Source organism: Melospiza georgiana, chromosome 7 (genome assembly GCF_028018845.1).
Source record: "Melospiza georgiana isolate bMelGeo1 chromosome 7, bMelGeo1.pri, whole genome shotgun sequence".
NCBI classification, from domain to species: Eukaryota; Metazoa; Chordata; class Aves; order Passeriformes; family Passerellidae; genus Melospiza; species Melospiza georgiana.
Genome location: NC_080436.1, coordinates 18,412,664 through 18,437,238, shown reverse-complemented (window position 1 = coordinate 18,437,238; position 24,575 = coordinate 18,412,664). Strand labels below are relative to the sequence as shown.

The window sequence follows — 24,575 nt, the reverse complement described above, 5'->3', positions numbered from 1 at the left end:
GTTCTCTTACTGAATCCAAAACGCAGCACTATACCAGCTACTTGGAAGAAAACGAGCTCTGTCCCAGCCAAAACCAGGATAATGAGCTGTATGAGTCATTAAAGTCCAAAGTGAGAAAAGAAGTTGGCAATATACATGGAAGGATATTGTAAAATATGTTTTCCGTTCTTGTCTTCCAGAGAAGATGGGAATATGGTTCAACATCATAGTGCTATTTTATTTTTTCCATCAATTTCTTTCCTCCTCACTTGGGGAAAGAGGACAAAAAAATGCAGGGTGGAACAAGCATTTGTGTTCCCCATATGTTGGCTTGCTAGGGGTATTTTGAAGCAAATGTGTGCCACCTATGTAATGTATGTGTGGATAATCATAAAGATGAAGGATGGTAGTTAGGATGAAGATGTTGCAATGTAATTACATAGTAATTGGAGTTAAACTTGTAATTATGTTGAATTGGTATTCAAGAGCACACAGAATATGCTGGTGCTGGTGTTTTCCTCCAAGAGAAACCAGCTATAGTGTGGTGATCCTGAAATATGAGGGGAATCTGGAATGCAGCAATGCCGACGTTGATTTTGCCTGTCTGTATTTTTAGGAGAGGAATAAGAGTATCATGTTGATTGATGTGCCTAGTTTAATGGATTATTATTCATTTTTTGGTTTGATTATAAATAAACCCCAGAAACAGTGTTGACATGCCTCTTTATTCCTTCTTATTAGCTTTTTTTTTACTGCTTCTTTCCCAACTCTGTTTTTCATGTTAAAATGCAAAAAACCCCTTGACAATAATGTCAAGATTTAAATAATTTTTATTTACTTGATTCTAAGTAACTAAACTCTTGCACTGTAAAATTAGCTGCTTTTCAAAATGTGAAGCAATTGTGTGATTTCTAGCAGTAATTTTGCAGAAAAATAAATGTGTTAATGGAAAATATTTTGCACCAAGTCTGGTCTCTTAGTATTGTGCTACAGACTTGTCACAAATCTAAAGAAGTAATCTTGTATCAGTGTTATTGTGGTCATGAGTAAAGAGAATTGAAAAGCAAACATCTATAGACAACAAGCCAACACTCCTGAAAGAAAGGAATGCAAAAAAGGCAATTTTACTTAAAAGGTGTTAATTTTCTAATCTTCAAACAAATAATTGAATAAGTCAGCATTCATTAAAGTGCTGCTGGCTAATAATGTTTTTCTCAACTGAAGTGGAACTGTAATGACTGAAGGCTAATTAAAAAAAAAAAAAAGGCACAAAACCTTCCTGACTTAAAATTATGTAATTTAAAATGTCACTGGAAGTCTGGCAAGCTAAGGGCTGTTGGGCTACTCCTCTCTAAATATTGTACAAAATGAAATTGCAGTTATGTAACAACAAACTGCACCAGCTGAGAGAACATGAGACCTTCAGAACATCTGTGTTGGGCATTGCTCCATCTCAGGATGGATGGATTCCTGCCTGCCAGACAAAGCTGGCAAGAATGCTGGGAATCATCTTGATTATGCTAATCAAGAGACATTTTAATCTTCTTTGGAGGAGCAGATTTAGGTTCTTCTGTATATTGTTAAAATGTCATACTGTGTACAAAAGTAGCGTTTCCTTTATTTGGTGAGAAAGTTTATCATTAGGAACTTTGTGGTTTTCAGCTCAAATTAGTTTATTAAATTATTTGATATGTAACACAGACACTTGTGCTACACATATACACATTTTTTTGTCATCTGATTAGTAAAATACACTGGACTTAATAAGTAGGTTAAACTTCTTTTGATAAAGCAGAAGTATTTAAAACATAAATGACAAAGCTTTTTGCTGGTTGGCCCTAGAGTAACGTAATACTGCTGCTTTTCCACATTCTTCACTGTAAAATTTAATTTAAAAAAGTAACTGAAAATAAATGCTGATTATTGTTGCATGGTGGTAGGGATGCTTATCAATCTCCACTGAAAACAGAGACACTCCCCATGTTTAATATTCTCATTCACAGTTGCAACTTGAAAGAGAACAATGAAGGTCTGTGTGTTGCTCTGCAGCAAGATTTGTTCTCTGTTATATCTATGCATTTAAATGAATAGCTGTGTTTAATTTTGTTTGGTTATGGTCCTTTCTGTACTTAATAATTTATGTAAACAATAATATTTACACTGCCATTTGCATGTACCTTTATATTTCCTGATTGTTTCTGCTGCTGCTGCTGCTGGTACCTGGGTAATCTCCTCTGCAGTCAATGTAAAGAAGCTTAATTGTGAACAAAACTTAATTGGCATTTTTAGCTGAGAAAAACATATGCTTCTCAGAGGGTAATTGCAAGTTTGTCATTGTGCTGTTGGTCCTGGAAATGAAGTAGTTTTATTTTATGCCAAAGAGATACTAATGACATGTTGTGGTAGAATTCTTACCAAATAGTAAGATGAGATGTAGCAAAATTTCACCAGAGAATGAAATGCTGATCCGTGCCTGTGGATTGTGGTAATTTTCTCTTGTACCACAAATGCTTTTTCTTTTAGAAAGCAGGGGTTTTTGGAAAATGGAAAGACATGCTTCCATTTTCTGGAAAATGGAAAGACACGTTTAGATGTGTTTTAAGAATAGCAATCTTTTCAGGACTAGTTGTGACATTGTGTATTTCATTTTTATTACAATGCTTTGAAGATATAAAATTTTATAGGACTGTGATATGTAAAAGCAGCTGCAGTGGTTTAAGATCCCAGTGTTCCATGAATGCTCAGCATCAAGGCCATCAGCTGAGACACGGTAACTGATCTTGTTAATACCTGTAATCTATTCAAAAGCATTTGTGTAGTGTGTTACTTTTTCTCAGCTGAGAAGCCAATAACAAAATGCTGAGGTGTGATAATGAATATTTTAGAGGCAGTAATATCTTATGTGAAGTGAATGTAGGGCAGTGCTGACTGCAGTGTATGTGCACTCAGTGTCTTGTATATTAACAGAAAACATGAGAGGCCTTGTTAGGAGCACTTTGAATCTCTGTAGAGGTAAGAACTGCATTACTCATCTTTCCTGGCTATTTTTAGTTCACCATCATTTCTAGGTTAAACAGAGTAATTAATTAAAAATCCAGTAATAAAGAAAGAGAAGTATATTGCCTCTGCAGGCAGGCCATTTGTGCATGTAAACCATGGATAGGTGGTTGTTTTGTATGTTTTGAGCCATGATTTTGTCTTTAATTATTTTTTTAGAGTGTTCATATTTTGGAGCGAAAGGCTTCTTCAGGAAGCACAGACCCTTCTTTAAGCAAGCAGTTCCTTGAAAGCGATCATCTCTCTCTATCCAAGGTAAGCAAAAGCCTGGGATGGAGTCTGGGCAGTGAGTTTCCCTCTAGAGTTACAAAGTAGTTTGACTAACACTTCAGGTGTTTTGTGTCCAGCGTTTTGTATGCCACTACCATTTGAGTATACTGGGAGTCTGCCCTGGAGCTTATTGTTCTATAACTGAGGTGTAAGAAGAGCCAGTAATCTAGAGTAGATGTTATATTAACAAAATTAAGGATTGCTTTGTTTTTCTGGTTGTTTTTTTTCACGTGGATGGCCCCAGGGACAAATTCTACTTTCTCAGAAAATGGGGCTAGAAGGGACCTTGGTGATCCTTGTGGGACCCCTTCAAGTCAGGATATGATATGATTGCATGACTTTGAGAAATTTTCCAGTTCAATATCCTCTTACTATGGTAGAGCAAATAATATCCAAATCTAAAAATGCTGCCAATAAATATTAGTTTAAAAATATGTCCTAATAACATCCCTTGTGTGTAGTTCGAAATCTAAAAGCTCTTGCTGAGATTTTCTTTCCTGAGGCAGAGTAAAGGATGCAACTGCAGGGGTGACATCGCCCTCGTAAAAAGTGAAGCCTTGTATGTGTTGTTTTGAAGCCAGCTTCTTTCTGGGTAAATTGCTCAGTTTTGGAATAAATGATTCCAAACAAGTCTAATTCCACGTAAAGAAAGCTTCATTTTAAGATACTTCAGCTGCAAAAGTAAGATTGTTTCTGAAAAAGGTGAGAGTGCTGTGTTGGAATATTTGGTGGAAAATAAAAATCTGAAACTAAGTATCCGTAAGTTTTGAAACAGACCTGGTAAAACAATTTCAAAAGGAAGTATTCTGTTTATCCAGGGAAAATGAAATAGTTTTATTCATTTTTATTTGAAAAATAAATATTTTGCAGCCAAAACTTGAGAAAGCAGTTGGTGATGGCTCCTTTAATCCCCAAACAAGGGGCATGTGCAGAGGCAGGCACTGAAAGCTGTGATTGTGTTCTCCCAGTTGTGGTGCTTTGCACAGGGCTGTTTCTCATGGAATAGCTATGGAATCACTGAAGACCTAAAATACTGCTGCTGTGCTTGAGAACTGGCCTTGGATGAGGACTCTTCAAGTGTATCACTTTCTTTTTTTTCCCATTTTTGTCTCTCCTTCATAATGGCCTTTGTATTGGGCATATCTTAACAGACCAAAACTGTGGGATGAGGCACAGGTAGGATTGTTAGGAGGGTTTTAAGAACAGCTTTTAGCACTGATGCAGCAGGAGACAATTATCATCACTGCAGTGAAAAATTACTCATTTTATCCCTCTGTATCTGGTCTTTTGTTTAAATGAATAGCTGTATGAGATTGTGTGATTTCTAGTTGAGATTTAATCAATACTGATGTTATCTAGTAGATAAAAGACTTATGCCTGCAGCTGATCATCTAAAGGAGAAATCAATATGGTGAAGAATCAGTTGGCAGAGATGCAGAGACTCTCTGCTGGTGTATAACTTGAAGTTTAATTTGTTCCCCTCAAGTGCCAAGTACTTCCATGTAGGGAAAAAGTAATACATATGTGCTTCCTCTAGAGAATGGAAATAAAACATTGAAGCAAAACATGGGGAAGTAAAACAAAGCTTCATTTTGAGTAGGGGATTTACAGACATTGAGATAATTAGTTCATGGTTATTCAGGGGAAACTAAGCTGAATGAAGGTTTCTATTAAAATTTACGGCAGTGTTTATTATTTGGGATAGAGCTTTTCACCCTTCTCAAAATACCAAGACTTTATTCAAAATTATAGTTTTGAAATTTGCTGTTACTTTTGCAACTATATTTTCGTTACAGCAATGTTGATGTTATCAGGGCTGTGTAATTTATTTGGAGGTGTTGTGAAAAACTGACAGCACTTGGCTCTGAGCGGTTTTGTTGGAAATGTGGAGACAGTTTTTTTTCCCTTTAAATGTTTGATGCTATATGACCTCCTTCCTGTCTTGTTAACTTTTCATAACATTGCTAGGAGTTATGACAGATCAACTGAGAAAATGCAAGTTTACAGCTTTGTAAGGTATAATTAGTGAACCACAGTCTGAGGAATCTGGCAGTAAGAAATTTTTAAACGGGTGCAGAATTGTTTTAATTACAATAATAGCAAGAGGATAGAAATACATTCTAAAAGAAAATATGACTCCAACGTTTTCTCTTTAAAAACATTGTTCTTTACCTGTTCACTGTGTTACATTGTAAATCTGGCTTGAGCTGCACCAGTCACCATGCAAAACAAGTGGTATGTACCAGAAATATGCTTTAATTGGCTCCATGAAAGGCATACAACTGATTGTATCTCAGATGATACTGTTCCTCTGTTTTTCTCTAGAGAGAAAATTAGTTAGCTTTCCTATAAATTTCTCATAATGCAGTGAAAATTAATGCAGGGAAAAAAATCTTTTTGCAGATTTCTGAAGGCTCAATTAGCAAGTGAAGCTCTGTCATAAAATGCCTTTGAAGATTATCACTAGCTACAGTCAAAATCAACAATAAAGCAACATCTTCTGCAAGTTTTTCTGATTTGGAGGAAAAACTGGGGCATCCAGAACCAATGTAGCTTGTACTTTAAAGATCAGAAAATTTAAATTTATTTATAATTAAGAGATATCACAAAGGGGACTCCTACTATGCATCTTACCTGGTAAGGGTTAGACATCTGAAAATGGTTTGTATTTAGTAGTTTTAAATGTGATACAGCTAGACATAATATAGTGACCATGTAGTTTGGTACCTAAATAGGTTGATTTAAAAGCCTGGCTCCTCCTCTTTGTGTTGCATTGAAGAATTTGTGTCACTCCTAAGTGCAATTTTTTGCCATGTGCATGCAAAATAAATTAATCAATGTGTCTTCATGCTGCTTCATCAGGAACCTGACAGCTGGGAAATCATAGAGGGTCTGAAAATAGGCCAGACCAATGTCCAGAAGCCAGACAAACATGAAGGTTTCATGCTGAAGAAGAGAAAATGGCCATTAAAAGGTTGGCACAAGGTAAATGTCCCATAAACCAGTGAGAACATTATTACCTTATTTTATGAGCTGGGATTTTTTTGTCTAGACAAAATTAGGATATCAAATAAATACCCATGATTTTGGTGTATGACTTTTTCTTCCACCTCTATATGGAATTAGTTTGCAGACACAGTTCATGACTCTCAAATCACAGTCTCTGCTGCCTAAGGTTGTATTCAAAATCCAGAGGGAATTTGTGAATAAAATTGATCTGACCCCCCAAAAATCAGTTTATGAGTTATATAAGAAATTATGGAATAAACTACTGCTCCCACACTTTTAGAATACATTATAATAATGTATTACTATTTGGCAAAATGTCTGTTTTGGCAAGGAACTAATTTTTAGGAGAGCAAAAGAAGTCCAAGTTTCACAGTTCTGTAAAGGCAATCACTACTGATGATCTAGATGAATTTAGAGCAGTTACCTGTGTAGATAATTTTTAATGTGATTAAGAACTTCACATTTTAACATCCTCCTCTACTCTGCCTTACATTTAACCTTGGGAACTATGCTGAACTTATGTTTTGAAACTTTGGGTTTGTTAATAAGTTGTTTGGGTTTTTTTGCAATGCCAGCCTGGGTATCTTGGAGTTTCCGTAATAATACTTTGTGCTGAGAGTCAGTGAGGAACTTCAGAGACAATAATTGCAGCATGTGCTGTGTTAGTGTTCTACTAGCAAAGCCATATACAACATCTCTTGAACACTGATGTCGTATTGTGACAGTCCTGAATGTGCTTTGGTGGCATACCAGGTATAAAGTGCACAGCTTGGTGAACTTACCATCCTCTGAAGTGCAGTGTGCGTTGGAATGAAATTATGATGAAAAGTAATTTTCTTTTGTGTATGCAGCTTAGAGAGACAGAGCAGTATGACATGAATATCATATTCTTGGGAAGGTTGTTAGTGACCATACCTGTGAAAAAAACCCCAAAATGTTCCTGTTGTTTTGACATCTTATTCAAGAAGTTATATCTCCAAATGTGCTGGTTTCAGCTGGGGTAGGGAAAAGCACTGGTCTCCTGCCCTGTGTGGGATATTGCTACCATCTGTTGTGTGATTGACAGAATTTCTAGAACCATCTTTGAGGGAGATTTTCTGCTGTCCAGCTACTGACCCTGCTTGTAGTGTTAAATTAGCAGGTTTACCTGAGGAAACCATTGGTCTTCCTTCCCATGTCATGACAGCTTTGAGAATCAAGCTGAGTATTTTGCTGTGTTCTGGGATTTCAACAGAGATTAATGCTTTAGGTTACACTCTAAAAATATGAGTTATTTACTATTACTTTACATGTTTTTAAAGTTAGTGGTGATGAACACGAGTTAGCAAGTGTCATTTCAAGTCCAGTTTTCTCCTAGGCTTTATGCTGTGTGCCAAAGTCTGCATTAACTTGACTGCAAAGCATCTGGAGTGATCTGGTACAGACAAGCCAGGGCAGCTGTAATTGAGGGAGAAATACAGCTTGAATAGGGGATTCTGCTCAGAGCAATAATGGTGCAGCAGTAGAACAAGCATCATCAGGTTAGGCCAGTCCTGGTACCCATGTCAGTGAAGGTGCAGTGGCTCAGCCTGTATCACCAACACCTGAGACATCTGCCCTCCCATCACCTGGGGATGATGCAGGGAATGCTGCAATATTTGTTCTGGCACTCATACCTGGATTAACACTAGACAAGGTGTCTTCAGCACCTTGGGTTACAATCTCATCTGTACTTCACTGAGTACAGGTCTGCCAGAAGGCACAAAGTTTTGCATGAGACCAGGGTCTCTCATATGGGCTTACTTTTGAGATTTAGATCTTGCACTACGACAAACTTCTCCATTTCTGGATAGGGAAGATAGGTTGCTAATTTGAAATGTGACCAGCTTTTGTGGGAAGAAAAACAGGAACAAAATAAAGAAACAGATACATGTCTCTTGTCCCACAGTCTCTTAGAAAGTTTATTACATTGCCTGGAGAACTGAAAAAAAAAACCCACCTTCATTGTCAAAGTTTGTTAAGATAAGCCTAGAACATAATAAGAATCTAGGTTCTTTTTTTTGTTTAAAAGATAATTGTTGTCAAAAAACAAACAAGAAAGTTATTTAATACTGAGTTAAGTTTAATACTAAGTTAAGTTATTCCAACCAAATTGGGGTTGGAAGGAGAGGATAAATACAGTTCCTTAATTGTTACAGGGTAATCCTTCTCCAGGTGAATTGTTGTACACAGTTTAAATTGCATCTGCTCATTAAGAAAGAATGTTGTTGGATTTTTTTCTTATAATTTCAGAGGTTTTTTGTCCTGGATAATGGAATGCTGAAATATTCAAAGTCACCAATTGATGTAAGTAGAGCTGAAGACTTTAAAACTTCTAATGAAGTTCTGCCTGCTCATACTGACTCTAGGTATATTTATGAAAGTACACACATGAAAGTTGTTGATGGATTTAAAGATAAATGATGTAAGATAAATAACGTATTTAAAGATAAATAATGTTGTTGATGGATTTAAAGATAAAGCATTTTGGTAATCTCTTCCAAGAATTCTACCTTTTTTACTTCTGTGGAAATACAAGTAAAATTAATAAAGGTAGTTTCTTGAATAAAGCTACTTGAGAGATTAACCTGACCATATATTTTTCTTTTCTAATTTTTATGTCAGCCAGAGCTGATTATTCTGAGACATGGATAGATAGGATAGGTTAAAGAATTAATACCAATTATTTATATTTGATGCCAACAACTACCAAGTCATAACAATAGGGTGACAAGTACTGTCGGATTTTCTCTGCTCCTCACTTACCTGTGCCTGTGCACTGGTGTGAACAACTTAACACACCCAAACTTTGGAGTTGGCTTTGTACCAGCATTTCTTGTGAGGTACTTTTCTCTGACTATAAATATAATAAGTAGTTAAATGATTAGCCTGAGTTCAGCTTTATTTTTTAATATGGCTTTATGCTAAAATATTGTAAAATGGGAAACCATTTCAGTACTAGATAGTTTGCTGTTAAATATATAGAAAAAGTGCATGATACTTTTAAATTTTTGCCCTGATGTTTTTATTTTAGATACAGAAAGGAAAGGTCCATGGGAGCATTGATGTCGGTTTATCAGTCATGTCTATAAAAAAAAAGGCTCGTAGGATAGATCTTGACACAGAAGAACATATCTATCACCTAAAGGTAAAAAGTAAAACTACATTCTGTTTTTTCATCCTCAGTAGAAACAAATAAAATTGTAAAAGATTGTGCAGAAAAGGAGTATCTTGGATGCTTTCCTGATGGTAAATTTTTCTCCAGGTGAAATCACAGGATTCGTTTGATGCATGGGTTTCAAAGTTGCGGCACCACCGGCTGTACCGTCAGAACGAGATTGTGAGGTCTCCCAGGGATGCCAGCTTCCACATATTCCCCTCAGCATCTACTACAGAGTCCTCACCAGCTGCCAATGTGTCAGATGGAAAGGTGTGCAGTGTTCTTTGGTTGAAAACTCCTGGCTTGCTCATGGGCAGTTTCAGTGGGCTTTTCTTCTAATGCCAAAAGGACAGGAGCTTCCACTGTGGGGGCCTATGGCGAGAGAAAAGCTGTGAGGCTGTGCAGCTGAAATCAGCTGAAATACTCTCTAGTTTAGCCTTACTTCATTAGAATGGGCTGCTGAAGAGATCTTTCAAAATATTCACCACCCATACAATTTGCACTAGCCTTTGACATCAGGTATAAATCTGTCTCTCTGCTGATTATGTTCTCCCTCTTAAACGACAGCATTCCTAACTGTACCTGGCACAGTCCACTTGTGAGGTTCCTAGTTTGATTCTCCAAGATGCTATTCTGAAAAATCTGTGTCTTTGGGAGCTATGGAGACAAACTACAGATTTCACTGAAAATGCAATGCATAATTTGGTTTCTATTCTGAAGTAATATAGCCCTTACACTGACAAAGCCACACAGCCAAAGTAAATGTAAGCATTTATTATGCTTTAGGTGCAACAAAACAACTTCCCCTGGCAGCCTCCTATACCTTGCAGTAACAGCCTTCCTGTCACCTGCACTACTGGTCAGAGTAAAGTAGCAGCCTGGTTGCAGGACTCTGAAGAGATGGACAGATGTGCAGAAGGTTAGACTTTATCTTTTCATGCCTTGTTCTTTCAGCAAAACCTCTGGTTGATATAAGAAAGAGTCCTGTAAGTAAAATGGTTAAGTAACATCTTTATATGAACATGTAGTAGCTCTTCAGGTAACTGGAAACTTTTACCTCATGGTGAGAACTTTGCTGTCTATATGTTTTGGGATGTTGCTTTTAAATTTATTCTAATAATCTGTGCTATTTTGGTGGATGTCGTTGTTCAGATGTGATCACTTCTTGAGGTCCAGAGTTGTTGCTGACTCCTGTAAAAATAACAAGTGTCCAACAAAATAAAACTTTTGCTTGGATACCTTACTACTAGGGGTTTGGACACTTAACTTTTATAATGTAATTAAGTGCAAACAATGGATACCAAGGCAATAAAATCTGAATTGAAGCACCTAATGTATTTTTACTTTATATCTCTTAGATCTTGCTCATTGTCAGTCTAACCTTGTGGAACTCAGTAAACTTCTCCAAAATTTAGAAATATTACAGAGGACTCAGTCAGCACCAAATTTCACAGACATGCAGGTAAATATGATTGAACATAAATCATTACACTGAAGTATTTGTTCTTTCTGTTAAGGGAAAGATAGGGGTATTGTCTGTTAACTCAGAATATTTTTCTGAAGTAATAGTGAATCTTGGATGAAATGCTTATCTTATATGTCTGTTTTGATCTTGTGTAATACTGTTTCTGTTTCATGTGTAAACAAGTAATTAAGATGTATTCAGTATTTGAGTTAAATAGGACAAATCAAATGATTAAGTAATTTGCAAAACAAAACTGAGGACTGTTGCAATAGAACACATGTATAAATTGAAGTTATATTTAAGGAGTTTTTGTTGTGTTAAGATAACATTTTAAGTTTTTTAAGGATTGGAGACCCAAAGACCCTCAAAGATGAAGTTGCATGCTCTAGAAAAGGGGGCATAGTACAAAGGTCCCAAGTTTTGGACTGTTTCCCAGTTCAGGGTGAGTTTTCCTTTTACCAGAAAGCAACAGCAGATCCTAAATCTTAAATACTTTCTTCCATTTTCACTGAATCTTCTTGTCTGTACAAATGTCTGAGTAGTACCACAATAGAAATCCATGAGGATTTCAAGATCGTGTCCTAAATATTATGTACTCATGAAAAGAAAGGGCACGAGTAGTTTTGCTGAAGGAGCTAACTGTACCACGTGTTTATGAAAGTGTACAGATAGCTACAGCTGATCCCTGCTCCAATTTCGGGCCTAGCAGCAGCGTACTTCTCCTTACTTTCTAATTTGTACCTGTCTAATGCTACAATTCTTTACTAACTTGTTGTATTGTCTGTGTTGCTTGTGTCTACTTAATAGCACTTTGTTGCTTTTAACTATTTGTGCAATGTAGGCTAACTGTGTAGATATTTCAAAGAAAGACAAGCGGGTCACGAGACGATGGAGAACAAAAAGTGTCAGCAAAGATGCAAAAATTCAACTTCAGGTACTGAATGCACTATGTTTTACTTTTCAGTGTACTTTAAAATTAAATTCTAAGCATGAATTGATGTATTAGCTGAAAATAGGAAGTCAGTGTTCTGTCTTTCATGTTTCTGATGAAGTAAATTAAATCTCAGTTTGTTGTTCAAAACCTAGAGAAGATAGTGAGAAAAGTACTGATTTTATTTTCATTCATATGAAAACATTGCCATCTAGGGAAAGGAGGGGGATCTGAATATTAGTCAATTAAGGTATTCAAAACTCAATATACACACACCATATGGGGATACTGCTATTCCAAATCAAAGTTGCAAAGAAGGGCAACTGCCTTCAAGTGAACAAGTGACATCAAGTTAAAAGCAGGATGAAATACTAAACACACCACTAATCTTTGTCAAGACCTATACTTGGACTATTACCAGTTATAAGTACTTTCACAAGCCTTCTGTCATGGAAAAGGCTAATATGGGAACAAATAAAATAACCAAGAAATAAATTATGTGAAGGAAGAATTTACTCCATCCTTCCCTAGAACTGAAAGCACAGAAAGCATAATGTGCATGTATTGCTGCCTTGTGTTTTGTTGGAAGCACTTGTGTATTCTGAGGTTTGATCCAAAACCTGATCTTTTTTATAATTAAGCAACTGATAATGAGGACTGTTGAACTGGCTTTGGGAACCAACAATCACCACTGTGATGTCTGCTACTGAGTGAATGAATGCCAGCAACTTTTAATCCATTCAAATATCTTGAAATTAGTACAAACTTGGAAAGCTTTTAATATGGCCCCAAAAGGCACATTAAGGAGTTTTCATTTAAGATCAATAATCTTAAGGAAGGAGGAGGTGACAGTTGCATCAGCTTTCTCATTGCAGCTCTTGTAGCTTATTTTTCTTTTCACCTATTATATTTTGATAATCACAATAGCATTCTAATGAAGAACAATGAAGCATCTGTTGGGATTAAAATGGTTTATTAACAAAGGAATTTTTGTGATTGATGTCATGTCATGCAGTTGAAGGATCACAGTTTTTCCTTGGTGCTGAATAACACAGGGAAATTAAAATATCAGTAAAATGCATGCAAGTACTTCGTGCCTGTGAAGTCAGTCACCACTGCATGTTCTTCTTTCACGCCACAGTAACCTCAGAGAAGTCCTATCCACAGAAGTGATGAAAGCAGTCAATGTATTATTCCCATAAGTAGCACTGGCCAAAGTAGCACTGGCCTGGGCTCCCATCAAACTGCTTTTTGTGGCTTGGCAGGGGTGTGCCTCAGCTCCTGAAAATTTCAAATAAGGTTCCCCTGAGAGAGTTTGTGTGCATGGCACTGCTCTATATTGGTCTGTCACTTCTAGATTGATAATGAACTCTGCCTAACTTGGGTCAGCATTAATTCCTGCCAAGGTTCATGCTGCAAATATAAAGTTTTTTTGTTATGGCACAGTATTAAGTTATTGTTGTCTGATCTATAAATTAATTTGCAGTGAAACAGAAGCAATAAAATTGTTCTAAATTGTGTAGAAGACAAGAATACTTGAGGGCTAGTCCATTATCTTGCCTAGTTCGATAGTCTCAGTTTATTCTTCCAAGGGCTGTCCTGTCTCCTGAGTGCTACATCTGTGGTCTGTAGGAAGATGGCCTCACTGACTCATTGTGTTATTTATTCCTAATTGGCTTCGGCTGCCACTAAAACGTGGCTGTCCTCTGATGTCTACAAGCCCTTCAAGCTAACTCCCATTTTGTTCTTCTGTTAGACACTCCTTCTGCTTCTTGGTCTTCCTTATTGCTGATTTTTTCAAGGCTGCTTCAAGTATTTCTGAACTGTTTATCAGGATATCCCCTACTGAGAATAATTTTGTCTGATTTGTGATCATTGTTTTCATGATGCTCACACATGATTTGCTATTGAATGGTTGACATTTGGTACTAGTAAGATTTCTGTTGTACTATTACTTTCCTCATACCTCCATACATCATGTCAGTTTTAGGGAATAGTGCTAATTTTAACAAACTAACTTTAAGCTAGTTTCACTGTTAATTCCATTTGCAGTACTTGCACCTATTTTTTTAAGATTGAGTAACTACACCAAAGATGTTGTGATAGTACAATGTTGAGAGAATCCTTCTGGGGAGCATAAAATTAGGGAGCTTTATATAAAGGTGTGTGCTTTGTGAGTGATGGGGAATGAGGATATGATTTCTGCTGGCTCAGTGTCCTCTGCATATGAGGCAAGGAGGGAATTCTCCCGTCCAGGTTTTGGATTGTACTTGCGAACATTCTTTTGTTAATGAGATAGCTTTTGTTGGATTCCTGCTAACACATTCTTGCAGTATGAATGCTAGGTGCATGATGTATGTAAAACATACTTTTTCCTGTAAGTAAAGCTGCTGATTTGTTTCCTAGACATTAATATTTACCACTGAAATATGCCAGTTTTGTGTGCAGTTGACTTTGACCACACAGCTGATCCCTGTAACTCGACTGGGGTTATTCCCTGAAGTAAAACTGAGCATAGCATGTGTCTATACCTTTGCAGGTTTGGGTGTTTACTGTTGCTAAGTTGTTTGAAATTAACAGCTGAATTTACAGGACCTTACTCAAGAGTAATACATTCATTGCTTCTCTTAAGAAAGATTACTTTTATGAAGGAAGTTCATTTTGTTTTTAAAAAGCTTATTTAAAATTTTGTGAAAATGGCCTGCAACAACAGGTTAGTTGATCTGTATTAATTCGTTTGACAAATTATACTTTTGTGCAAGAAATGAGTAATGGGTTTTGTTTTGGGGGTTTTTTGTGCTTTTTTGTGGTTTTTTAAAAATTGATAATGATTTCCCTTTGAGTAAAAGGCTAAGTTATCATTCTCATGACAGCTTCAAAGGAAGAAAAAAAAGACATTACTGCAAAACAATAAAGAATCTGTGATATTTTGGTTTCCCACAAAAGCTCAAAGTTCTAAAGTTCACGACTTCACAGGGGGAATAGTTTAATAGAGAGCTGTGTGTTATGGAGTAATCTGAAAAATCATCTTGCTTTACTGAGGCTTTCAGGTCAGAACTGAAACCAGACCCAGACTAGTTATTACCTTTTCCCTTAAGTATTTCTTTTTATGGCAACTCAGATTATGACCTCACTTTCTGTTGTGTTAAGGAGAGTGTATGGTTCTGCAAAACTGACAATTCCCATTTTAATAATGCATACCTTCATTAATAATCTTATGTACATATAAATTTGTGCATCTCTCTCTCTGTACATAGGTCTGTCGCTACTATTTAAATAAGAATATTCTTCCATACTCTTATTCACAGGATGGAAATATTTTTGTGGAGCACAGAAAGCTTTATGTTATGCCTGTGAACTGTTCTCTGCTTTAACAGAGTTTGTTCTCGGTATTTTAGAGGTTATGCACATGTCATTTTAATGTGAGAATTGTATAAAATATTGCAACACAAGTCTTGTGCTGTGATCATTAGAAAACTCTTCCAAATGTCAGTGGTACTGCCACTAATATCAGCCAGAGGGTGAAATGCTTGCCCATTCTCCACTGTAGCAACCCTACTGGGGAGGTTATAGAAAGAAGACAGTTCAGCTAATAATTGAAATACAATATCCTGTCCTAAGCATGGTGTCCATGTATCCAATCTACACATTGTTATTTGTATGACCATCAGGCTTCTTGCAGAAAAAGTAAAAATATGCATAGATCTAAAAATGATGTAGTGGCTAGAGGATACAGGGGAAGAAAAATGTAAAGGAATTAAGAATTGTTTTCTAAAGGCAGAAAGGTGTATTTCCTAGTCTTCCATAATCTTAAAATGGCTTCAAAATAATGGTATTTTGATTAAAGATTAAATAGAATGACTTTATGACAGATGTGGAGCTCCTCTGCCTTAGACAGTTACTTGCTTGACTTCAATGTACTGTGAAAATTTTTCTTGCAAGTAAAATAAATGTAAAATTAAGCAGGATGAGGCCACAGGTTAGACATGCAGAAAAGGTAGCAGTTGTTGAAATACTTACTTTTTATTTGTGCTCCTTTATCTGAGTTTTTGCCTTGGTTTGGAAGTCAAGGCTTCAATAATGTATGGGAAAAGCAGGTAGAACTTTAAAAGTAATTTATGGAGAAAAGGATTCAATATGCTGAAGGATGGATGTGGAAATGCCAGAGCTATGTACAGGAATGTTTACTTAAGAAAACTCACTAGATAACATAACACACTGAAAAATTTTACCATTCAGCCACATGCATCTTCAGTGACCGCAGTTTATGCACTTCCACTCTTGCAAAGGGATCTCTTTCAGAATTCATCTTCTAAATGGTCAAGTGGCTCCAAAAGGAGTTTTATTTTTGTTTTATTTTCTGGCATGCTGTAGCATCCTTTTTGTTCTCTTATTCCATAATTGCCTTATAACTCTGAATGGCAATACTACTACTACTACTGATTTTTTTTTGTAGCCTTAGTGAGTGCACTGCAGTCCAACTCATGTGGAGATAATTTTAGTGAAGTATCCAGCTTTTTATGTCTCTGGCATGCACAGCTGAAAACACGTGATATGTCCTCAACATGTTTAGGCCATAAGAGTTAACAAAATGGAAACCCACTTAAAGACTCTCCCTCTCCCTTTTCTGATCACCTTTCATCTTCCTGTGTCCCATCACCCCTTCCCTTCTCTTTTTCTACTTCCTTCTTTTCTTGCATTCACTGTCAGGAAGGGCCGGCACCGAAGGGCCAGTTCAGCACAACACGACGCCGGCAGAGACTGGCAGCTGCCGTGGCTACAACAGTGAGTGGATTTAAAAATCAAGGGATAGCTCTAAGGATGGGAAGCTGTGTAACTTGACTGTGTAATAAGCTTATGAAAATGTTCCTTGCACTTTTTGGAGGTGTCCATGCTACCCTCTTTCAGCTGAGTTTCTTAGAAGGGGTCAGGCCCAACACAAATGTGTTCCATAAATGTGGGTCTGAGCTTGTTTACATGGCACATGTCCCTCCTCCTCCTTTATGTAAGTGCAAGTGACAGACTCAGGCCCTGCACGCAATAAGTCTTTGACAGACTATACAAAATGGAAAAAAAAAGAAGATCAAATTCTGTTAAAAGATGTTGTGACAGTTTTAGCAAGACAATAGAGCTAAGGAGATTTGTTGCAAATCTCCATGAAATTATAAAATTTCCTGATATTTTTATAAGTAGTATAAGGTTAGCCTTTTTGTTTGAGGCACTTTCTGTTTATGTTCCATAATCCCAAAAAGTCATATTACTACCTCAGTGTCTGTATATAGTTTTGCTAATTCTCTAAGTCTTTGTCAGAAAATAGGGAGCTATGAAATCAGCACCAGGTCTGGGAGTTAGTTGTGAGAAGTCCTGTTTGTGAAATTGAATTGCCATCAAGAGGATATCTTCAGCTGCTGCTTTATCAAGAAAGTACTCATTAGGAAGGCCCAATATAGACATTTGCACTAATCCATCAACAGATAAGTACAACAGCTAGATAGGGAGGACTGTTCAGCCAAAGACCTGAAGTGTGCTTTAAATGCAAACTCTTTATCTAGACCGAGCAGTGAATGTCTTCACCAGGCTGAAGTATTCCGACTGTTCCAGGCAGAAGCTAAAATCCCCTAGATCTGACATAGTTTCTGCTTAAGCATAACTATCTTGAGCTTCTGCTACCTGAACCACAAACTCAGTTATTGCTATGCTCTTTTAAAACACATGAGACATACCAGTGTTTATCCAGCTTCAAAATTAACTCATCTAAATTTATTCCTCTGTAATCAGTTGGTGCTGAATGCGTGCTCTGTAATTGATTGCTGTTTTGACTGTGTTGTTCTGTCTGCCTAGCACAGAAATCTGCCTGATTCCCAGTTTACAGAGCTGAGCAGTGTTGGTGGGAGGCTCTAACCAGAAGGCTCAGCAGTGTTAAACAGCCTTGGCAAGGGCTGTACTCCTTACCCAGGGAGTGCTTCAGTAGACAAATGCAGCTGGACTGGGGTTGGAAGGCACTCAGAGAGTGGGGAATGGCTGAGTTGTTACCTGCAGCTCAAGTGAGGACCTATTGAGGGAGGTTTTGGAGGAGCTGGAAGAAAATGCAAGAGGAAGGAGAGCTAGAGGCACCAAAATGACTCTGAGGCTGTTGCAGTGTTCCTGGCCATGGCCTGTTCTTCCTGGCTAGTGCACAAAATGGTTGTTTCTCCCATACAGTGAAGCTGTGTGCATAGACTGAGGGATGCAGAATTATATCAGCTAAATGCACAGCAGGAAGAGGTTTTCCTTACAACCCACTCGGCCAGGAACAGTCTGTTCCTAACTGAGCCTGTAATTCCAAGGAAGGTGATGGATGAGTGGGTGCAACGCCCCTGGTGCAAAGCAGGAAGTTGGGACAAGGTTCATCTGAGGTTATGTCTAGAAGTGTCTCTATAGAGAAAACTAGAGAGATGGATCAAGAAGCTAAATATTTTTTCAAAAACCTTCAAGACAACAACAATAAAAAACGACCAAAAAGTGAATGGGTAGTAAAGTCAGGATCAAGTCACCATTAATACAGAGAGAAAGCACAGCCATGAAAGGAGAAAAGGGGAAGAGAATTATATTGGCAGTGTTTCCTGGACTGTTGCCTATTCAAGAGAATGAAAATGGCTGTTTAATATGGTTTTATTTTCATCTGTTATGGAAAGTAGCTTGGAAACGTTTCTAAAAAATGCTTACAAGGAGAGTTCATGTCAATCAGCAGTTCAGTATTTTTGGTTCTTGAATTTAAAGCAGTCAGCAAGGCTACCTGTCTCTGCTATGTGAATGTGTATTTCTTGCAAGTAGTGTGACATATTTGTAGAACATGTAAATTCCGTTTCTAGGGCATAATTGAAAATAGTAATTTTTCAATAAACATCATTGCAGAAACCTTTCTTTTCAGACTGGCCAGCTGAGGTTTGAGGTAGAAATGGTGGATCTAAAGCAGATCTCTTCAGCTTGGTTCATCAGTGACTAAAGAGCACCCTGCATGTGTGGGCAATGTGCCTGCAGCACTGCCAGTCCCTGTGGGTCTGGGGAACCTCCCCCATCACCACAGGCTGGTGGGGCTGGGGGGACTCTCCCTCAAGCTCTGGCATGGCAGCTGGTGTCAGCTTCTTTCCTGCCTTCTGGATGTTCTGGAGGGTTGGGTGTGTTCTCCATACACGCAGGTACCGTGTAGGTGCCTACTCTGCCCACCTGAAGCAGTTGAAGCTTTGTGATGCTCCCAGTCAAAGTTCTGGAAACATGCTCTCCCATTTAGGGAAAGGAAAATTTTTGGGAAAAAAATTTGAAATTAACCTACATTTAGCCACAGTAGTCCATTTACCTGATGTTGCTGGGCTCTGAAGAAGATAAAGGGTTACATATCCAGTATGAATAGAAGGAATTTATTTTACATCTTCGGTTAAAAATTCTTCTTGATATGAGGATAAAATGAGGTCTAGTAAAAAAATATGTACTTTGTTGATATAGCTGGAAATCAAAATACATGAGAGCAGGAATAAAGCTTATATTAGATAGGTGCCATAGGATTATTATTTAATGTACTATATGTATCTGGAAACTGAGAAAGAGCAGAGTGGAAAACATATTTCACAGAATACACTCATGAGTGGAATGATTAATAGATCCAACAGGATTTTGAGGGTTTCATTGAAGAATCAGAACCTAAACCTAAAATGTGTACTGATGTCAGTTTTTACAGGAAGGGATTGATAAAACTGTTTCCTGATCTAATCAAATAACAAAGTACCAAGTTCAACCACTGATGACAGTGGTTCTAGAACTCATCTGTTGATACTAATTCTTAGTAATATGACTTTTTAAGTTATCTTCTGCTCTTTATCATGCCTTGGAAGAAACATTTTATATTTTTGCCCCATTTTTCATATTTGAATAATTACATTGGGCTGCAGTGTGAAATTCTTGCTTAACGCATTGGATCAATCTAATGAAATTAATTCGATTTAATGTACTAACCAGTGCTTGATACATTAAACAGTGGTTAATGACAAAATGTAGTTCTGCATGTCTTTCTGTTGCTTTACAGTTGAAAATTGTGTTCTTGGCCTGATTTTCACATGAATGCATGTAAATGGTAACATTAAAGTAAAATATGCAATACTCTTGCACATGCATCACTTACATAGCAGTAGTAACCATACAGTGCATAAGTAGCATACAGGTAACTGCTCAGTACATGATACATGTATATATAACTTAGAAAGTCTTGCATGTACTTTTTTTTTTAATTACTGTACCTGAAAAGTAAAGGAGAAAGGGAAAGATAATAAACTAAATTCTTTGCTCCATCTTACTAAGCTGTATCTCTCTGCATTTATTTATGGTCCATGTATTTTAAATGCATATCAGGCGAAGTTTTGATTTTATTTTGTTGTCATTGTTTATTTGTTTTGTTAAAAGAAATAGAAAGACTGTATGCTTCTTCCCTCTTCATAATTGCCAGTACAGTGAGTTTCAACTGAAAATTTACAAGCAGTTTTGAAAAACTTCAGTGGTATATCTGATAATATTACATCCTATTTCTGGATCTGTGGAGGAACTTACATACTTTGAATGTTGGTATTGCAACAATAGACTCATCTACAATTACTCTCAAATGTCCAAATATAAAGGACATGTCTCATGGCTCAGTTTTCCAGTAATCTTCTAAACATTAGGAAATCATCCATTTTTTGTAAACGTTAGAATTTAAATTCATTAGCTGTTAGCTGTGTGTTTAGGCCTTCTTTTTTCTATCTCAGTGAAAAAATTCAAGAGAAATCTGCATCAGCTGTGTTGGGATTTAGGAGAGTGAGAAGTTACAAGTTCACTCTTGCCATATTCTTCACATTGTGAACTAAGTATTTTCAGAAAAAAATTTTGTTTTGCTTCAAAAGAGTCAAAAGTTTGGTTACAGCTTATACAACAATTCTTCTCTGTTTCTCGCTGTAGGTCCCTTTCAGTGCTACGATGTCACCCGTTCGATTGCATTCATCCAACCCCAACCTCTGTGCAGACATTGAGTTTCAGGCTCCCCCAAGCCATGTGGCAGACCCTCTGGAATGCTCTACTGAGTACATGAAGCTTCAAGAAGAATTCTGCTTGATGGCACAAAAAGGTAGCTGGAGATGCCAAGCCTTCCCTGTAGTGTGCTTCTCTGTCGTGTTTCTTTATTGCCCTCACTTAGTTGTGGTCAGGGCTTTCATTTGCATTGGATGATGCTGTGTAAGAGTTTTTAGCTGTTCAGGTGGCTTACACAAAGGCAATTTATATTAACCTTCTTATATTTTCCATGCATGTCATAAATGTAGAGAAGGGTAAACTCTGAAATTGTTTTCCGAGTCTTCTGAACTGCTTTCTCCATTCTTTAAATGTGACTGAATTTGCAAACATTTTTTTTCCTCAACAAAATGTATTATTTCTTCCCAAAGAAGATGATTCAGAATGTAACTTCTGCACATAATCCCGTGAAATAATTTTTGTGCAATGTTTTCTATGTCAATGGAATCAATGGGAAAAGAGCTTATTACAGGGATGTTCTTTTGAATTGTGATTTTATTGCCTGTAAGTGAATGGTCTTACAAACTAAAAAATACCATTTTAAGAAGGTTTTCTTATCAGTTTGCTGTTATATAACAAGCGTAGAAAAAAATGTGAGACTGACATCTTAAAAAATTCTAAACCTGTTTAAAGACCAAGCAATCCTCTTTATTAGTACAATATTCAGTCTAGCTGAACTGATGTTTCTGTTACTCTGAAAAGTACAAATAAAAATCAGAAAGAAAATATGACACATTGGACACAGTTTTTCCAAATGTGCACCTTTCCATATGTTCAGCACCAAGAATATGCTCAGATGAGATATGTGTGAGCATACAGTACGCACATTGCAATCGCAAGCTGTAAGTGTTTGTACTTAATTTGGCATGGATTACTTGAAGTTCAGGCCCTTGTTTCAAATGTCCATTACTGTGGGATGGAAGTCTCACTTTGTGTTTATTGCTGAAATATTGTAAGAGATGTCAATGTGATTTCTGTAGCCAAGAAAACACCTGTTTTATTTTTTTTCTTTTTGCTTAGTGCATTCTCTTTTGAAGTCTGCGTTTAACAGCATAGCTATAGAGAAGGAGAAGCTTAAACAGATTGTTTCAGAGCAGGATCTTACAGGCCACAATGCTCAAATAGCTCACCTCAGACAGTCCCTTTCTCAGGTATGTTCTTGATTTGATCTCAAGCACATCTATCTTGTCCAGTGCACTATTTCTTTTGTATTTTGGCCATTTCCTTTCACCTCAAAGGAGCCAAGAAAGAGCCAAGAAAAACCCAAGTTCTCAGCCAGAGCTATGGCATACTCTGTTATAATGTAAATCTAACCTCACTGCATGTGGAGGTGAAGAATATAATTTGTGTAAGCACGTATCTGTTATGGTTTTCCAAAGTAAAGAAAAAGGATTTTTATACAAATGCTAAATGTCTTTCTTGGAGCTGTTCCAGCACAGCCAAGGAAATAGTGCTGTTTTTGTAATTAAGTTTTAAATTTTGACTGTATATTGTCAAGTTTGTTTTATATGTCCGTGTCTCTAAATGCAAAAGGAATCCTGGGTTGCAATATAGTCATGGGTAATTTGGATTTCCAGATACAGACTTCTTAACACTCCAGCATTTCTCCCACTTAAGCTAAAGGGAAAAATATAATTTGCTTTAGTGGGGGAAAAGAAATTAGCAAAAATAAGTCCTCAGGTTGCAAAAGAAATAAATTTTTGAAAAATAACAATTTTTCAAAATTCATTGTCAAGGAAGCATAAAAGCATTTGCTGGATTGGTGTGGAGGACTGCATCTGCAAGAAGTATGAGCAGATGTTTAAAGACAAACCTTTCTATAGATACATATCATGTTATGCAGATTGATTTCTGTGCATTGTGATTAAATAGGGTTAGGAGCAAGAGATAAGGGTAGCTATTTCTGGTTATTGACCCAAATTTATCTAAGACCTGTGGATATTCATTAGCAATTTGCATGAAATAGGGAATCATGTTTTCTTCTTGGTCCTGGCCTCCAAGGTTAGTTTGAAAGTCACTGTCACACATTAGTTCACAGCCTCAGTGGAGAGGAAGTGGAAAATAGACTGTGACTGGGTTTGTCCAGTCTCGTGACCAGGGCTGAGCTGTTGAAGAAGCTACTGTCAGGCTGCTGTTAGTCATTACCATCCCTCTCTGAGGGATGGCCACTAGGAACATGCTCAGACCATTTCAGAACAAAGCAAAATTGGGTAATTTAAACTGTTCAGTGACAGATTAAATTTACCTATTTTCCTTTGGTCTTTCTTTGTTTTAGTACATTCATGCAATCTATTCCTCAATCTGCAGTAGGGGGAGACAGAAGAAGGTTCTTACTCCATTTTAATTATCCTTTTCTACTGAAACAAAATGTCTCTCTGTTCTGCTTTTCTGTAAGCCTCAGTGTTGGGCTATATTAAAGTTAAGTCAGCCATGTTCTAGATATGTAGCATATTACACTTCTGGATTTCAGAATCTCACCCACTAGTCTTTCCAACCAACAGATAATACATATTTGTGCACCCAAATTTATAATCTAGGTTGGACTTTAAAATAGGAGAAAAGTCAGCAGATAGCAGACACCAGTTGAATTCTGTTGGTATTTGTGATACTGCAGTGGATCATCAGTTTGAAATAAGTACAAGGGTAAACCTGTAAAACTGATCTGGGTGGGTAGACAATGATACTAGCAATTATGTTGGTTTTACTGGAAAGGAAGCAATTTCTGTTTGCAGCCTCTCAGTGCTGATAACCTTGACTCAGGAGAGGCTGTGTAGTTGTAAACCCACAGTTGCCTCTTTGGGCATTTTGTGGGTGGTTCCCATGTATTGTTCTGCAGTTTCACTCTTTGTTGCTGCATTCACTCCCCATTTCCATAATGTACATAACCCACCAGTACACCTGCCAAAGAGCTCTCTGAAAAACTGAGGTGGAATGCCAGTGTTACATTGTGGGAGAACATCTGTCCCCCTCTCTCCTGCAAAAAAGTGAAGGCAAAGTAACCAAAGATGAAATCATGTTGGAGAGGATCTCAAAATAGGTATCTCCCTATAAATGAAGGAAAGGAGGTTCTGTGATTTTTTTAGGAAATTACTGGAAAGTAAGTTTTTTTCTTCTTCTTTTGTTTTTTTCTTTTTTTTAAATGCTTACATTTTAATTTTAAATGAAATGTGCAATTTTTATTTTAAGGCTCTCAACCAGAATGCTGAACTAAGGAGTCGCTTGAACAGAATACATTCAGAATCTGTTATTTGTGATCAGGTTGTCAGTGTAAATATTATCCCTAGTCCTGATGAGGTAAGACTTTGGCCTTTAATGGATTTAGAGTACAAACAAACCTTGCTAATTCTCACTAAATAGCTGAAACACACCTGAAAAATTAATGAATTTTTCACATTGGTGAATGTTCAATCATAGAAAAAGTCAGGCTGTATTTCCTTAACTACAATAAAACTTCAGTCTTTTGTTTTCCGTACGTCAGACATGAAAGATCTCAGCTCGGTCTTTTTAGGAACAGAGCAGGACTCCAGTTTTGGAATATTAATTGTTGGCTGTGGGAATTAGTGAGGTTTTACTGTATTTGAATGTATCACACAGTAGCTAACCAATTCTGCACC

The 24,575-nt window shown here is 37.0% G+C and overlaps 1 protein-coding gene across 8 annotated transcripts in view; it reads left to right on the top strand.

Annotated features, from left to right (window-relative positions):
* Positions 1-24,575, top strand: part of OSBPL6 (oxysterol binding protein like 6) — a 96,635-nt gene that overhangs the window by 49,174 nt on the left and 22,886 nt on the right. For 4 of the 8 annotated variants that reach the window (XM_058028462.1, XM_058028463.1, XM_058028465.1 and 1 more), the window contains exons 3-14: positions 3,196-3,291; positions 6,169-6,291; positions 8,587-8,640; positions 9,368-9,481; positions 9,599-9,763; positions 10,280-10,412; positions 10,852-10,955; positions 11,800-11,892; positions 16,600-16,674; positions 20,854-21,019; positions 21,982-22,112; positions 24,148-24,255. In XM_058028462.1, the coding sequence (XP_057884445.1) occupies positions 3,196-3,291; positions 6,169-6,291; positions 8,587-8,640; positions 9,368-9,481; positions 9,599-9,763; positions 10,280-10,412; positions 10,852-10,955; positions 11,800-11,892; positions 16,600-16,674; positions 20,854-21,019; positions 21,982-22,112; positions 24,148-24,255 (1,362 nt within the window). The remainder of the gene's footprint in view (positions 1-3,195; positions 3,292-6,168; positions 6,292-8,586; positions 8,641-9,367; positions 9,482-9,598; positions 9,764-10,279; positions 10,413-10,851; positions 10,956-11,799; positions 11,893-16,599; positions 16,675-20,853; positions 21,020-21,981; positions 22,113-24,147; positions 24,256-24,575) is intronic. The other 4 variants (XM_058028467.1, XM_058028466.1, XM_058028468.1 and 1 more) reach the window with 4 other exon arrangements.